Raw genomic sequence first — 17,422 nt, 5'->3', positions numbered from 1 at the left:
GAAAATGTAGTACTGAAAGCATTTATCACCTCCAAGACAAAAGCATCTTTCTTCCCATGTGAAAGATCTAGCTCTGTAACTTCATCAGAGCTTTCTGATTGAGATCTCAATAACCTGGAACGCTGTCTTGGCTCTGGAATGGGAGACCCAATGATTTCTTCAGGTAGTTCCTAAAAAAGACATCACAATTAAGTTGCTCAATGTAGTTTTAAAACCATTTCATTTCTAAGCAATTTCTTCACAGTTTTAAGAATCAGAACATTCTGAAACTACATTGTCTTAGAAAGAAATCTACATATATATAGGTATATCTATATATCTGGATTTTAAGACAAGTACAGTATGTTCACAAAAAATAGTGAACGTATTACATACCTCTCTTAAAAATAACTTATGTCATTTGTGTTAAATTCAGAATACACTATTTTTAAGAATATAAAAGCTTTACTTACTGGAGGATTGATCTCATAAAGCTCCTTGTTTTTTGCTATTGTATCATTTATTTTCTTTTGCATGTGAGATATATGCTGCTCATAGGTGCCATCATTTGGAGTCTTCCCAGCAATCTGAATACCACCAGGTGTTGGCAAAGCAGCTAGATACACACCTGTTGCAGACTTTTTAGCAAATCATTAAGAAAAAAAATACTCTTAAGTATCTTCAAACCTCTTACACAAACATGTACTTCTAATCTTTTCATAGAAATGGTTTTCAATAATGGTTATGCTATAATGGAGAGCATTATAACATTTACGCTATAGCACAATCTCTTTCCATACCAGATTAATCTCTGTCTCTACTGTTCACATATGTAAAACACTTGCCTTTTAATAAACTTCCTTATTCTCATAGATCTTTTGCATGATGGAGCTCATAACTTACCTACAAGTTCCAAACAAAGTATGAATTCAAAACTCTCCCACATTATTCTAAGTTTTTATCTTCAAAATGAATTACGTTGATACAGGTCCTGGCACTAGTACATCTTGCATAGGCAAGTGATGGTCTCCCAGTTTCCAACACTTAAAGTTTGTCCAAACAAGTTACAGTTGTGACAGACCCATTCTATATTTTCATGAAACAAATCATCAGGTCAGACAAAAGAACCATGGAAGCCACTCAATATTACCCAAGCATCCTCTTACATCGCCGCAGGAAGAAGTATAATTCACTATTCTTACCCCACATAACAAAATGTAGTTTAAAATACTGCGAATGAGCATTTTCTCGCTACACCTGGGAGACTTTCCGCCTGTTATTCATTTATTTCTTCAATAGTTGCAACGGAGAGGCAACAAACCTTTCTCTAGTTGGCAACTAACCAAAGGATGTATCGACCGCATTTGACATGGAGCTCTAATGCTACTTGAGGAACAAGGATCTCTGACCTTTAAATAATGCAATCATTTTTCTATAATTTATGACATTGAACTGTCTGAGGTTTCTTTCCCTAACAACCCCTGTCTAATAAAATCCTTCTCAAGCAGAGCTTCAAGAGGTTCCAATCTTCTTTTCTCGTGCTGAAAGACAATCTGTCCTGATCTGACAGCAATTAGACACCTTATTTCTTCCCATCACTACAATTTATTCTTAAAATGACATTTTAACATCCCTAGCTATCCTGAAGTCCACAACATGTGTATGTCTTTGTGTCTTGAAAAAATAACTCAAGAAAGCAAGAGTCCCAGGATTAAAACTGTACTTACTGCCAACCCCATTAGCATATTTTCACCCACTGTGATTTGAATTCTCAGCCCAAACAGAGCATTCATTCCTCTCAGCTTAAGTTTGTTCATCAGTTGTGTGTGCACTTCATATTCCATAAATGGCAAGAGATTACTGATAGAAGTTGCGTTTGCTTCTGCTTGAGCTTTCTTCTTTAGACGGCATAACCTGGTAATAAAAAACAGTACATAACATCAGCAATTTTAACAGACTAGAAAATTGAAAATGATCACAGGATACTTTCTCACATCGCTGTAACACCAATACAACCAGTTTCTTGTTACCATATTTATTTACTTTTAAACAGGATTTTAAAATAAATAAAAGTAAATTCTTCTTGAGAAGACCTAGGCACTGAGTTTCAATAACTGACTTAATCTTCATTTTTAATACGAAACTATTTTAATATGAAACAAAAATCTGCAGCAATAAAAGAAACGTAAAATAGAACAATAATAACCTTCAGCAATATTAAAATCATATTCTCTATCAGAGCAGAACACAAAAACACAGAAGTATTATATTTTTCTAAACCACTGAATAAAGCCTCCTTCATTGAAGGTCCCTTCTAACCCCTGACACTCTGTGGTGGTAGTGAAGTATGCTTAAAGGTGTTGTCAGATAGAAACAACATGCATCGTGCAGGTGTGTTTTCTTTCCATAATAGTCTGACAGCATGAAATAACTACTGAACACCTATTCTGTTTGTTTCTGTTGCTGCAAGCCTCCTAATTGTTTAAGGTACAATTTCAGAACATTACTCTACTGGAAGAACTTGAATAATTATATTAACGGAAATTTGTCAAGTAATACTTGGGAATAAAGGGAAAAAAAGTAGAAGAAAAAATCAGTGCCCTCACAGCTCAAGCAATAACAAAGTTAGAAATACTCATTTCTCATGAATAAAAGGCTACAGAAATACCATCTCTGACTATAGTGTTAGTAATATTCCTTTCTTCAGCTTCAGTCTCATAGGCTGAAACTCAAACACCACACTAGTGTAATGACCGCTTACTTTCAGTTGCAGAATGGCATTCAAAAAGAACAAATGATAACTATGTCTTCTATTGATAAGATCAGTTATTTCCTTCTACGGAACAAATTACTACATGACCAGAAAAAAGGAGTAATTCACCTAATCCTAACAAGTTCACCTCAAAATCTTTCTGAATATATTTTAAATCTTTGTTTCAACTTAAGGCAAATGCCTCTTGCCCTTCCACTGTGCACCACCCTGCCTAATGTTTTCTTCAGCAGCTCCCTGTAAGTGTAAGAAGGCTGCAATTAGCTACCCCTGAAACCTTCTTTCCACACTGAATGAGTCCAGATGCCTCAGCTTCTCCTGTAAGGGCAGGTGCTTCTTACTCTTTTGGTGGTCCTCCACTAAACTCTCTCTAATTTGCTGATGTGTTTCTTAGTCTTGGAGAACACAGCTCAATTTAATTAATTCACCACCTTCAATGTAGTATAACTAACAAATCCTTACCCACACCCATGTGTCCAACAGTACAGGTCCCACTGCAGAACTTATTACATTTGTTAGGTCATCCTAGTAGGTTATGAACTATATACCACAATTCTTTCAGTCCAGCCATCCAACTAGTTATCTATCCACACAACTGGACAACCATACGTATCGTACACAGCTAACCCTTCCTTCTTTCCCACTTCCCATAAATTTCCTTATTCCCCTTTTGAAATTGAAAGGCCACAGCATAAATGTGACACAGCTGACAGTTCTACAGAGCTGAAGTTATGGACAACAGCAAAGCATTAATACAACTGTCTTAAAGAATTCATTGAGTTTACAATGGAATAACTGTAACAGATCACGTTAGCAGTCCTAATCAGCAAGCACTGCAACTCTACCTTATAATTCATGCAAACAAAACACAGCAGTGTCCACCAACAAACAAAAGTTACATCAACAGGCATGCACATAACACAATGGGAGGAGAAAGGTGGCATTCCCTATGTACCTTAATACACTGTTATTAAATGAAAATTTAAACTTGAATAACATATTCAACTACAGTAACAGGAATTCTTTCGAAGACCTCTAAAACTTCATGAAGAAAACATTCTGATCAATACCTGGCTTGAATAAGACATCCCTTTCCAATAACAGTGGCCTCTACAGGAAGATCAATTGTGGTGAAAAGGACATCAGGAACTTTTTGCTTCCTGCAGTTGTAACAATAAGTGAGGTGGGCAGGGAATGGCATGTTCAATTCATCGTATGGTATATGGCAAAATCCACAACCTGGTGGTGAAGCTTCTTCAATCCTAAAAATACATTATGGAGAACATACTTAAAACATCCACATCTTATTAACAAGCATCAGCATGTGCACATGTGTACTGCATTTCATCAATGAAAGATTAAAATTTGGTTGCACACTAGCTAATACATAAATTAGGCTTGTGCTCAAACTTATGATACAGGGATTGAATACATACAGCGGCCAATGATTGATGTACTCCTAAAACATTACTGAGTTAGCTTTAGGCTCTACAACTTTTTAAATGTAGTTCATGGTACAATACATTTACAGAGAATTTGCGGTACCAAATGTAAGTCTCTTATCTGATTGTATCAAAAAACCTACTCAAGCCTAATAAGCAGAACATAAATGACAGAACAACCATCCTACTGAGAAGCACAATAGATGTTAACATTGCAAAAATATTTTCTACACTAAAGTATCAGGTAAAACTTGCTGTTCATTTAAAACAGACAGTCCTCCTTCCCAGCAGGAAAAATCCAGGAGCGACCACTGTAAAAAATATGAACAAGGAACATGTGTGCAAACATCATCCCTGCAAACTTACTTTGTTTCACATAAACCAGTGCTTCTCAGTTATTTTTGAGGAGATGCTTAAAACAAATTCGAGAGACTTGGAACATTAAGGATCACTTTGGCAAGCATATTTTGTCTCAAACATGGTTTGAGACATATCTGTCTGTCTGGTTGCTTTATCTTACTTTGTTATACTTGCCAAGACTCTTAGTAGCACTGAAATACATATTTAGATAAAAACAGAATTTCCTTCACAATGTGAGCACATTTCTTTCTTTCCATCTCTTATTCTTTTGATAGAATGTAGAGTGATATACTGAATATAGACACAAATATTTGTGTTCTGGCTACATTCTTCAAGACCCTATCTGCACAAGAAGATAACAGCCTCTTGATAGAGTAAAAAATAATAATAATAATAAACCACACAACATTAGCAGGATTATATGAAAAAAGTAATACAAGTGTCAATGTTTAACAAATAGCCTTACTTGTGACTTAAAGTCACCCCTTGAAATATATGCTGACTTTTCTGACAAATAAGCAACCATTATGTATTAATCTAATTAGTTGGGTTTTTTTGTTTTTGTGGGTTTTTTTTACCCGAAGTAATTGTCAATAATCATTCTTTAAGTTTTATTTGCAAAAGCAGAAACAAAGGGATGTGTAAGGAAACTTCATGGTTTTCATTCAGTTTCTTGATTTTTGTTTCATGAACTTCACCTAAAAACATACATCTTGTGAAAAAAATCTGTGACCATCACTGCTTTACAACTAAGCTATTTTATCTCCTACACACAGAGCATATATACAGATATGATAGCCACAGTAGAATTTGGCTTACATAACATATAATACATCTGTCATTTTTTCTATGTGATATAAAGTTAAGAAAGATACCTGAGGAACGGCAAAGAGAAAAACTGAGTTATCATCTGTGGTTAGTATCAAATGTGTTACCTTATTCAGACTGTTAAAAATAAAAATAGAATATCTAATTTGTTGTAGAGTTCCATTACTTCTGTTGTTGTTGTTGTTAGTGAAAAGCAGTAAAGTGGTTGGTCCCGCATCCTGCACTGTAACACTGTAACCTACCCTAATAGAGAAGAACTATCTTGGCTGTGAGGAAAAAAATCAACCTCTCCCTTCTCTGACCCTATGGAAAAGAAGCCAGGCTGCCATGACAACCTTTGATCCAAACAGCCTTCCATGGTGCCATCCTGAAGAAACCTAGGGTTCAGTACAGCTGCTGTGCCAGACGCGGACAAAATACAGACCTCTTCACTATAAGAGAAAAAAATTACAATAGAGTGAATTCCTACTACTCAGTACTGCTTTCAAATACAACAATTAAACTAAAAAGTCTTGAACTTAAGTCTCTGTAAATTCAATATAGCTACTAATTTTACGCATTCATTCAATTTTATCCATGAGACCACACACACAATCCTCTTTCAGTATTTAAATTATGTTATCAGTAAGCAAAGCAGGAATGAACAGAAAGCCTAGGGAGCTTTGCCTGACGTTATAAAGAATATAGTACAGTACCACAAAGGTTACCCGGGTTTTTGACACTACAGTTAATGAAAAGAAATCCAGTCATCCAACAAAGGCAAAGAAATGTTTAAAAAATGAAAAAGCATAACTGTTTACCAAAGTGAACTGGAAGCTGAGAGTGTCATCATCTTACAGACAATTACTCTCAGAATGAAGTTACAATACAACGTGGACAACAAGATGCTTCTTGGAAGATAGTAAGTAGCAGAACTACCAACAACTACAATCATAGTACATACAGCACGTAAAATAACCAGCCACATTCCTAGTTTAGAAGAGTTAAAACTCTCAGAAATGCAAAGCATGATTCACAAAGCTTTTAGCATTTTTAAATTAGTTAAATATGAAATAAACCTATAATATTCAGTACTTCAAATACTATGATGAAAAAAAATACTGAAAACATCTTTCCTACATTTTCTAGAATGATATATTTGCCTTCTTTATTTGTCATTTCTTTTTTCAGAATCATTTTAATACACCATATCTAGCAGAGCAATACTACAGACACAGCTTTGCTCTTTATGGAATAAATATTAATTGACAAGTAAGTACAGAAACTCAAACACTAAACTACACTAAGTTTCTAAAGGAAATGAATGCATGAAATCTTAAAATTGACTGCCTAACTCTGTACAGTTTTACCCAATACCTAAAGTTAAACAAGATTATATATTAATTCTGTAACAAGATGAATTGTAAGATATTTCTCCCCATCTCCAGACTTCTCACAGATTATTAAGGCATAAAATACACAAGATTAGCATTTCTTAGTGAAGAGGAATTCAGCAAGACACAGGAATTTTGGCCTGAGTAGGACACATGCCTGGGGGAGCTTACTGCTTTCTAAAACTGGACTTTCAGAAAGACTACTGCAGAGCTGCAGTTTAACACGCTCAAAAATAATGACATGCACTTTTTAAAAAAGAAATGCAGTATATTTATACCTCAAGCATTCTTATGCATTAGGCAGCACATTTTCCTTTAACGTACATTTAATACATTCCTAGTAAAGAACTTGTGTCTCGAGTTTGATGTTTACCACTTAAGTACCAGTCCACCACTTTTACTTCAAGTAGATTAGGTTTAGAAAACTTCAAAGAAATTAGTTCTACTTCTACAAAATCAAACATTCAGGTCTGAATTTTTTTTTTTTTTTAATGCAGTAATAAGAACAAACAATGTCACTAGGAAATAAATGAAAACCCAGTGAAAGCCCAAATCAAAACCTATTAACAAAAAGGAAATCTGACAGACTGTTTAAATTTTTAAGCTCAATTCTGAAACTTAAGGAAATTACTTCGGCATGTCCTCCAAAGTAGACCTAGTAGAGAGTGGCAACAACTGTGTTGAAACAGTTCTCTGTCTGTAATCCATTGAAAAATAAAATAAATTTTCTGTGGCATTTTGAAAAATCATGATTTACCAAATGCTAGTTGATTCACTGTAGCCCACTACAGCATGACAACCCAATGCCTTGGCATGGGATTTTATTTCTTGTCTGATTTCTGCCCACCACGCATCTCGTGTCTCTGGTTCATCTGAAAGACAAAGTACAAATCAGTTCACTATTCCGCACTATGCCAATATAAAGTTTCATGCAATTAATCTCACAGGCTGAAATTTTCATATTCAAGTGTTTAATCTGAGGACTTCCTATTTCCTAGCTGTCACACTACAAGTATTGAGCAAACATCAGCAGGGCTGTGTCATTAATGTTCCTGTTTATCACTCATGGAACTGGTTCTGACAAATTACTGCGTTCTTGCTGTGGTCTGTAAGACACCAAGTATTGGAGACACTATTTCAGTCTGTACCATCTTTAAGATCATGTTATCAGTTTCCAACAATTTAAGAATAGCATCTAACTTGCAATAAAGCATCAAAGATCTTTTCTAACAAAAGAAAAACTACTACTAATAATGAACCAGTATTTAGAGTAATACATTGATATTTACCTCACATCTTTGAAATAACCTGAATATTTTTTCTACTGTTAAGCAGAAGTACTGTTAGCAGATTTTTAAAACCATTTGCACAAGACTGAATCACCAGTCAAACACAGTGCTCTGCAGTTCTTGGTTTACCGCTTCTAACTTATAATAACAAACAGTACAAATTTTAAGCTATTTTTAAATTAACAGCATGAAGAAGAACAAGAAGTATGTTGACTACATACTTGACAACATATTTTTTGCTTCAGTATCCTGATGACTGTCCTGGTGACTGCGCTTTTTTTTTTTCCTCCTTCCAAAATGGATTATTTATCTCATCATCTCTATTGCCTCTGGGGTGCATCCTAAATATTAAATATACTCTAACTTCTTACCCTGAGAACTACATTAAAATGCAAAAGAAAAGTATTACTAGGATAAGTTCATGCAATTTATTTGAGTGTTTAGAAACAAATTTCTCAAAATTAAAGCTATCCCTGCAAACTTTTTATATATGAACTCAAAAACTACAGTTTAAAACTAAGGTTTATAAAGTGCTTCATCTTTCAAAATGGAAAACTACGTTGACTGTTGATACATAAAACAAGGGAGAAAACAAAATCAAACTGTAGGCACTCAGATACTACAAGAGGATCTGAACAGATAGATTCTCACACAATTCCACTGGAATCAATTGCATTTGGCATGGATACAAGTTCTAGCCATCAGGATCTCGTTGCTAAGTCATAATATAAAATATTAAATCTGAGAACCATTGGGAGCCACTTTCGCACTTTTGTGCTATTAGGAATATTTATAAATATAGTGTATGATAATTCGATATCATACACTAAGTTCTCTGACAACGTGATGAACAAAAATGGAAGATGCAGATATACAGATATTTTGAAACCTACTGAAACAAAAACATCGTACAGCAAGATACATTCATCCATGATTTCACCTCAGCTTTCTTTTTTTCTAATTCAGAATTTGGCTTTCAGCTTTCTAAAATAAACCAATGATCATTTTGTAATAATTAAAAAGCAAGCACAAAGGTTTGTATTAATAAGTTAGTTATTCAACCATATCTATTTTTAGATGTTATTGCTTGTGTACTCATACTGTACTAACAGCAGGCTTGGGTGTGTAGAATCAAGGTCATCCAACATTCACTTTAAGAAACATATGCTAATGACAACAAAAAACTACAGTGATCATGGAGAACCTTCCTAAGAACTGAGACAAAAAATATACACACCAAAGCATAAAGCAGACTAAGGATTTTCATGAATTGTATCAATCACGCTACACTCCAGTTGAGTTTACCTTCAGCAGGTTTCAAGACATTCCCAGTAAAATCTCTAGGCATTGCATTTTGCCGTTCCTCAGAATGAAACCAGCATTGAAACAGTTTTACTGGCAGGAAAAATCAAGTGCTCAAGACTCCGATGACTGTGGTACCTGCTATTAAATTCCCACACTTTTCAGCTTTCAAGAGCTGAGCAGAAGTAGCCCATCACATCACAGCACTGGACTTCCCAAGTTCACTGTTGATAACAGTGTTATCAACTTTTTGTTACACATCAAGCAACTTTTTATTGCATGTGTTCGGGTACAGAAATGCACAGGCTGTCCTCGCTGCCACCAGTTAACAGAAGCATTACTATGCAACCAGAGGAACTTTGGAAACACATTTTAAGGCAAAGACTACGGTGTCAGACAAAACACATTAAGCTACAGGAAGATGTGAGACCACAAGCAAACCAATTAAATGTCATCACTAATTCTTCCTGGTAGAATGTAAACGGGTCTAAAGAGACATTTCTCCTTCTTCCATCCAATCACAGTCAAGAAGTTTGCTTATTAATGTGTTTCCCTCTATAAGAGAATGGGTTTAACTAGGTAGAAAAAGTGGGAGCACTGACCACACAAGACACTTCTTGCTCAACCAGGCTTGATCACAGGCTGCTGGATGTAAGCACTGATGGAATAGCCAGTGACATTTTTGTGATTCACAGAAAAACCTGCAATGGAGATGTAACTGGACCACTGCAATCTTTTCCCAGACATAAAGACTTAGGCAAAGGAAAGTTAATTTTATTATTGTTGTTAGTTTTCTCTTCACATCCTCAGGTACCACTTGGCAAATACTGCTAATGACCTCTCTGTGCAAATGAAATGATGTTGTAATGAAAGACTTGAAAGCAAGAGGTGAAGCAATGGGGTGAACAAATGAGGCATTGTGGGGTAAAGAACAAGATTACAAGCAAGAAAATGATAGTAAAAAGGAATGTGGACACAGGAAAAACTGAAACAGAATGAAATGTTGAAACAGAACAGACATGCTCAAAGGGAACAGAAATGGCTGAGAGAGAAGTGACGGGTCCCAACCTCGACTACAAACACGTAACTTTCCTCAACAGGAAATTTAGCTTTTAAATCAAAGTTAAGAGCACGTTTTTAAGAGAGTTAACACAATTTTCTTACCCAGTCTATCTACAAGAATGCCTTATCATAATGAAAAGTGCATATTTTGTGAGGTTGCTCAACACTATGTCTTGCTCAAGCAACATTTAACTCTTTACTCTAAGCATCTGTAATTACTGTAGTAATGTAATGCATGATTTTCATTCTTATTAAAGATAAGAACCATTTTCCAGTCATTGTCTTCACTGCTCACAGGATCGGGCTCAATATCTTTCAAAAAAATAAAAATAAAAAAATCCAACAAATTCTCATTGTGAAAGTTCAAAAAGGTCATGCATAAACATCTGCTTGTAAGTAGAAGACCCAGCCTCCTTTAAGACATTCAACTGAGTCGCTATATTTTCCCTTCCAGGAAGGGAATAATAAGGATCAGTATATTAATACTGTACATTCACACACAATTTACATAAACTTACCTTTGCATATAAAAATACAAAATGATTGTCTACAGTTAAGATCAAACACTATGACATTGCAGTAATAAATTGATACAGAACACTGAATGCAGTGCAATGTGTAGCATTCAAATTCTTCTGACAAATATTTTCACAAGCAGCCTTGTTTGACACAAGCCACACAATTTCACATGGGGATGCCATTGTAGCATTTACAAGTTTAGTAAAGCTAAGGATTTACATAAACAATTAAGCAGGGAAGCAGGATGGCATGTGTCCAGCACACTCTGTATGAGTGTCTGTTGTTGTTTTTCACTAAGGCAAAAGCTTAAGAACTAAGGGTTTGCAAAGCAGATTCAGCAGACAGTAGCCAGAAACGGTGGGTATTTTGGCGCATGCTTGGATCAGGTGACAGTACAGACTGAAAACTATGGCAGCTCACTGAAATGGTTACAGAAAGTAATGGCCCTGGATTCTAGGTGGAAGCAAAAAGGCAAGCATACATAGCACTCAGTCACAAGCTTTTCTAGCAAATCCATCAACTAGTTTATAGCAAGGTTTATCTAAACTCCAAACAAGGAAGTCTGCAAAAATTACACTGCTATTACATACTCTTTATTGGAAATCACAGACTGAATATTAACCTGCTTTCATTAATGTTTCAAAACTGGCATGATATTTATAACAAAATAGAAGCAAAGCATACTGTTTCAAGAGTTGAAGACTTGAGAAACAATGCTGCAAACAAGAACAGCTTTCTATAAAAATCGTGCCAACTCAAACCCTCTCCAGTTAAAATTTTTCCAAAATTATTTAACAGCTTCAGTAACTACAAACATTGCCTTTATTTGGTGCCCCAATTGTTTTTTTTGGTTCATAAACCACCCATTTCTTTCATTCAAAGTATAGGATGGATTTCTTTCACCTGGATAACACTTAACACTGTAGATGTTTTTTATTCACAAGAAGCAACATCTTTCCAGTTATCTGTTAAGAGGCTGTCTTCAAGGCCTTTCAAGAATCAGCACTAGGCTAGGTCCCCTACAAATCTTTAAAACAAGAGTTAGGTACACAAGAGTTACTGCATTGAAGTTGAATTCTAAAAAAGACATCCTGAGAAAAGCTCTTAAGTAGGAGCTGTATGGCTCATTTCAATGTATCATAATACTTCATATTGAAATTTAGTGACATTTACAATGCAGCATTCCAAAATGACAAGGACAATCACACTGGGAGTTGTGTCAACCTACAAATGATTCTTTGTCCTGGCACCTCAAAAAATAGCAAGGAAGACAGCAAATTTAAACTCTGAATCTTTCACTAGGTAGAGTCATAATCCACACTTTTCTGAGGCGGCCTCCATCTTAATAACCTTACAGTAGCAGAACAGGCACAGCTACTGCACTTTCATACTGCAAACAGAGTTTCCTTATCCTCTTATTCTCAAATCTTCTCTATTACAAGATATTAATCAGCTTATACTGGGGAGGGAGGAGAGGGGAAGTTGCTTGCTTTGTTTTCTGGGTGTGAGATTGGGTGTTTTGGGGGGCGGTCCTTCTCTTTCAAGAAATATCTTTGTCAGGTTTACAAGCACCTTCCCTGGAGTTTCACCTACAAGTCTAATTTGATGCTCTCTGGCTACCCCATAAATTAATGTATTTCCCACAACCTTTCTAAATGATTTAACAGTGCACAGAAAGTTTCTTGCCTGTGTATCCTAAAACATAAAACAAATGACTAACCCTGCAACAGATGAAAACTAGTCTGAAACTTTCCCAAGATTCTCAATGTTTTTTTTCTCTCCTCTTTAAACTGTTCTCTATGTTTATCTTTGAGACAAAGTTGGGAAAATGAAAGCTTTTTTTATAATTCAGAAACCAAAGAAAACAGATTATTGGAATTTATCATACGAAAACTAAGATGCAAAAAAGCAGTGCATACATATCACCAAGGAGAAATGGTAGACTTACTCCTACAAAATTTAAAACTACAGATAAACCACCCAGGCTAAAGAACAGTACTGTGTCAGTGATTCCCTGGCACATGAAATGAGGTCAGAAAGCATGTACTTTATTTCTCAAGCCCAACTGCCGAATGAGAAAAAACACAGCTGCTGATGTTGAAGGAATTCTTCAATTACTTAAGATGCAGCACCTAGGATTAAAACCGCAACCAGCCTTCACACATTTGTAGGATAAGGTATTTTGGCTGGCTGACTGAACACAAAATTAGTCCTTTGCAGGCCTACTCTTCTTCTATTGAGCTAGTCAGGACAAGAGACTCACTCTGCAAGTGCATGGGCACCACAAGACCGCAGGACCACATGGCAGGAACAGTGCAGAAAAGCAGACTGCTCCTTCCAGTAGCAGCACACTACTGAGATGCGTTAGATTTAATGAAGATACACTTTCAGATGGGAAGAAGCAAAGTTTCCCTCAGCAACATTCCCACCACAACTCCTGAATATTCTTAATTGCAAATATTCCACTGAAAACCCTATATCACTGCTGGAAGATCAGAGAATACTGATTTTTCACATAAAAAAAAGAAAAAAGAAAAAAAAAAAAAGCAGTTGCTTTAACTGTAAAACAGAACTAAAAGGCTCAGTTAGTTGGAGCACCTTCTGTAAGATGAAAGGCTGATAGATCCAGAACTGTTCAGCTTAGAGAAGACTGAGGGGGGAATCTCATCACTGTTCATATATATCTGAAGTATAGGAGTCAAATGAATGGGATCAGGCTCTTTAGTGGTGCTGTGACAGGTTAGGGGGAACAGACAGAAACTGAAATACAAGAAGTTCCATACAAGGAATGAATAAGGAAAACTTCTTTACTGTGGAGAGAGACAGAGCGCAGGAACAGAATGCCTGGAGAGGTGGTGTAATCTCCTTCTCTGGAGATATTCAAGACCCACCTGGATGTTTTCCTGTGTAATCTACCACAAGGATCTTGTTTTATCAGAGGGATTGGACTCTATGATTTACACAGCTCCCTTTCAACCATTACTGTGTGATTTTGAAACTTCTGTTTCTTTGATACGGGTGAATGTGCTTGTAATTTAGGAAGGAACATCTGTATGGAATTACACTTCCATACAGAAATTCTAAAGCAGATTGAGGCATTTTAACTGTTTCATCCCTAAAAGACAACTATAGGAATCCTAACTCAGAAGTCTGGCTTTTGGAATCGCACTTTACCTTCCCATCAGCTAACTAACTCTCTTACATTCGTAAACAAACTTACATTCTTGACATTCCCAGCCTTGAAACGTTCCTAATTTGTTCCTAACCTCAAACAAATAATCCATGGAACACTTTAAACTTTCAGATACCTGAAGATTAGCATCTCCTAAATCTTAGACTGACATAAACAAAAAACAAATATTTTGTAATGTTCACTGTGTGACCTACATGAATTCAATTCTGTATATCTAAACAAAACATTTCAGATGAAAAAAAAATCAGTAATTGGAATTTTACCCTAAAAAAAGCCAAGTCTCCATTGTTCTGCACTTCGTTTACTAGTCACACATCGCAAGCTATGTGACTGATCTTCAGGACAAACAAGCAAGAATTACTTGGACAGATCACTGCATAATTAAACCTTTTCTTTACACATCGTCTTTGAGGGAAGAATTTTCCATACTGGTTCAAACAAATCTGCTGAAAAATACTATCAGCATGAACTGCAGGGCTGTAAAGTTTAGACCCTGTAACTTTTCCTTTTAATGGTAGGTGAAGGTCTTACATGCTTTATGCATGCTGCAAAAGACTATCATTTTTCTTTTTTTCTTTTTTCTTTTTTTTTTTTTTTTTTTTTTTTTGAAGTTATCACACCATCAAACTGGCAGCAGTAATTGGGTTTATAGAAAAGGGAAATATCATGTAATACAACTAAAAAAACCTCAAATCAAATAGTAACACATTTGAAGTCTAAAAAATAATACTGGTTTTGTATGTACATATTAAAAATTAAACCTAAAATTAAACTATTATTAAGATAACTCTTAAAAATGAAGGTTTAGTCCTCAGCATACTTCCATAGCACTGCAAGTTTCAAAAATGCTGTTCAGGCATAATAAAATGTTAAACACCGTAACTAAATTGTCTCTGGAAAATTAAGTGTGTCACACCTAACTGTGTCACTAGCTTTTAATTATCATCTCAATCAGTCATTCATTTTCTAACACTGATGTCCTTACAGCTGTGCTCAAGGTTCTTGTAATAACAAATCAACTGGGACTAAGTACCATACAGGAATGTTTTAATTGATCCTATTACAGTAACAGGGACAGTCTACTGCTTTGATGAGGTGCTAGCTAGTAAAGATACTCCTCATTTTCAACTTCTACCTGTTGCTTTGTCGTTTAGGAACAGTAAATGCAACTGATTTTAAAACGAGCAATCTTCAAAGGACATCTTGAAATGATGGGACTGTCAGTCAAAACTGGAGCAAAGTAGTAAACAAAGCACATTTTTAAAAACCACTCAGTGTAAATGTAATAACTAGTATCAAAAAATGAACTATGTATATGTTTTAAAGTCTTAAGTCCAAACACCTGGAAACTTAAAGTATGCAAGAATGTTATTTTATCTAATACAGTCATTGAAAGAACCACACAGAACTTCAAAGAAAGTAAGCGATTAATCTCTCAACAAACACAGATGTTCACAGACAAGACTACCACTTTCTGGCTGACTGCTATGCAGACAAATTCCCTCACTACACAACTGCAGAAATTACCTGGCAGAAATTCATACAGCCTCTGCATTTCCCATTCATTGTTTACACTCCTCATGCTGTCTGTTGTATACACAGATCCACAGATCTTCCACAGCCTGTGCTCATATACCTTCACAACCACGTGTTTCTGTTTTTGCTAGTCACACTAGCAGAAGAACCCTCTCTAAACTTCTGGATCCAAGGAGTGTTTCCTACAGGACTTCAACAAGACTGCATGGAGACAGAACAACTCAAAAGTTACAAAAAACACTGAAAATATATCTGCAGAAGATCAAAGACAGATTTTGCTGTCTAGCAGAATTTAAACTACAAAGTAAATGAGGAAAAAAAAAAAAAAAACAACTATTGTTTTTTTCAATGAGAAACGTGGTGCACTGAAGAACTTTGTATTCAAACCAAGAAAGAAGAGCTCTCATGCTAATTCAGCTCAGAAAATGGATCTTATCCATTAACATTTACCCACTGCAGTTCCCATTACCTTGCTAAGGTCAGCTAGAACTTGTATAATCTGCAAATTACACTCCAGTTTCCTAAAACTCTGTCAACGTTTTACAAATACATGTTTTTCTGTTGTTTTGTAGTATTTTGGAAGCTGTCATTTCAACTAACTTTGTTCCAGTTTTCTTCTAATATACCTTGGACAAAGTAAGAAACCGTACAACTACGTCTTTCCAATTGTAGAGTGGCACAGCATAAGGCTGACCAAAACTCATCATGAAACGTGAAGCAAAACCATGACATCAGGATAACTGTTTTAGTTGAACCTCATATTTTGAAATTAGGACAAGTGATCTGCAACAACTTTCAAGACTACAGTTCTCTCTCTCTCATGTTCTACCAGTTCAAACTGTAGTGGTGTAATAAGCAATAGCTGCATTGAAGCATCTGTGCAGCAAAAAGTCAATGCTGACTCTCACGCCATTAACCAAATTTCAGAGAGAAACTAAAACTAACTAAATAGCAGTACTTAGTATTGGAGCAAAGATTTCTCAAACAAAGACTTTAAATGTAAAATTTGTTAATATATGAATCTTTAAAAGAATACCTGAATAGTCACTGACAATGATGAACCTTTGTTCAATTACACAGACGTCTGCTCAAAACTCACTAAGTAAAAAATCACACACAGTTCCAAAGGAAATTATTTCCCTAAGAAATGAGTGCATCTGCTTCAAAAGAGACTATTCAAAAATTAATCACATTAATCATAGAAACCATTTGAAAATACTCACTCCTCTGAAATAAACATTTCAGAGCAAAGAAGCAGAATAAAATATTACTGAAAAACATCATAATTTAATACACGTATTAATAAAGAACAAAAAGTTAAAGGTTCATTCAGACACCATGTAGCTTTTATTCATTCTCCCCCACTCAGAAAACACCCTGACAACTGCTGTACCATTATTCTATCAATACACACTGATGTGTTGCAAGTCAATCTGGAAATTCTTCAAGAAAAACCTAGAGGTCAACCTTAAAATTTAGTTGTCTTTTTTTTTTCTAAATCTGAACTTTAGAATGTAATGAGAACATTCTGGTGTTTCCTACTGCATTTTTTTCAAGTACACCACATTACCACTCCAGATAGCAGTAAGAAATGTAATTTGCACATCCACTGTATGTTCGTATTTCCAAGACAGAAAAGCATTCAGTTTTAGAATCAAAACATTTTCAGGCTTTCCTCTTGCCTTTTCTCACGTAAGAAACAAGCATTCTGGAGAATTTCACACTCCAATAACAACAGGAATATCACACAAGGATCTCAGAAGAGCCCT

At 35.5% G+C, this 17,422-nt stretch overlaps 1 protein-coding gene across 22 annotated transcripts in view; it reads right to left on the bottom strand.

Moving 5' to 3' along the window:
- The window catches only part of C2CD5 (C2 calcium dependent domain containing 5), a 65,945-nt gene that overhangs the window by 18,661 nt on the left and 29,862 nt on the right, over positions 1–17,422 (bottom strand). For 12 of the 22 annotated variants that reach the window (XM_048934694.1, XM_048934775.1, XM_048934708.1 and 9 more), the window contains 6 exons: positions 7,510–7,624; positions 5,715–5,810; positions 3,820–4,011; positions 1,707–1,893; positions 453–617; positions 30–170 (listed from right to left, as the gene is read on the bottom strand). In XM_048934694.1, the coding sequence (XP_048790651.1) occupies positions 30–170; positions 453–617; positions 1,707–1,893; positions 3,820–4,011; positions 5,715–5,810; positions 7,510–7,624 (896 nt within the window). Of the gene's footprint in view, positions 1–29; positions 171–452; positions 618–1,706; positions 1,894–3,819; positions 4,012–5,621; positions 5,811–7,509; positions 7,625–17,422 lie in introns of all 22 variants that reach the window. The other 10 variants (XR_007374798.1, XM_048934706.1, XM_048934667.1 and 7 more) reach the window with 2 other exon arrangements.

This window comes from Lagopus muta, chromosome 1 (genome assembly GCF_023343835.1).
Source record: "Lagopus muta isolate bLagMut1 chromosome 1, bLagMut1 primary, whole genome shotgun sequence".
Taxonomy (NCBI): Eukaryota; Metazoa; Chordata; class Aves; order Galliformes; family Phasianidae; genus Lagopus; species Lagopus muta.
This window is presented reverse-complemented; position numbering and strand designations above follow the sequence as displayed.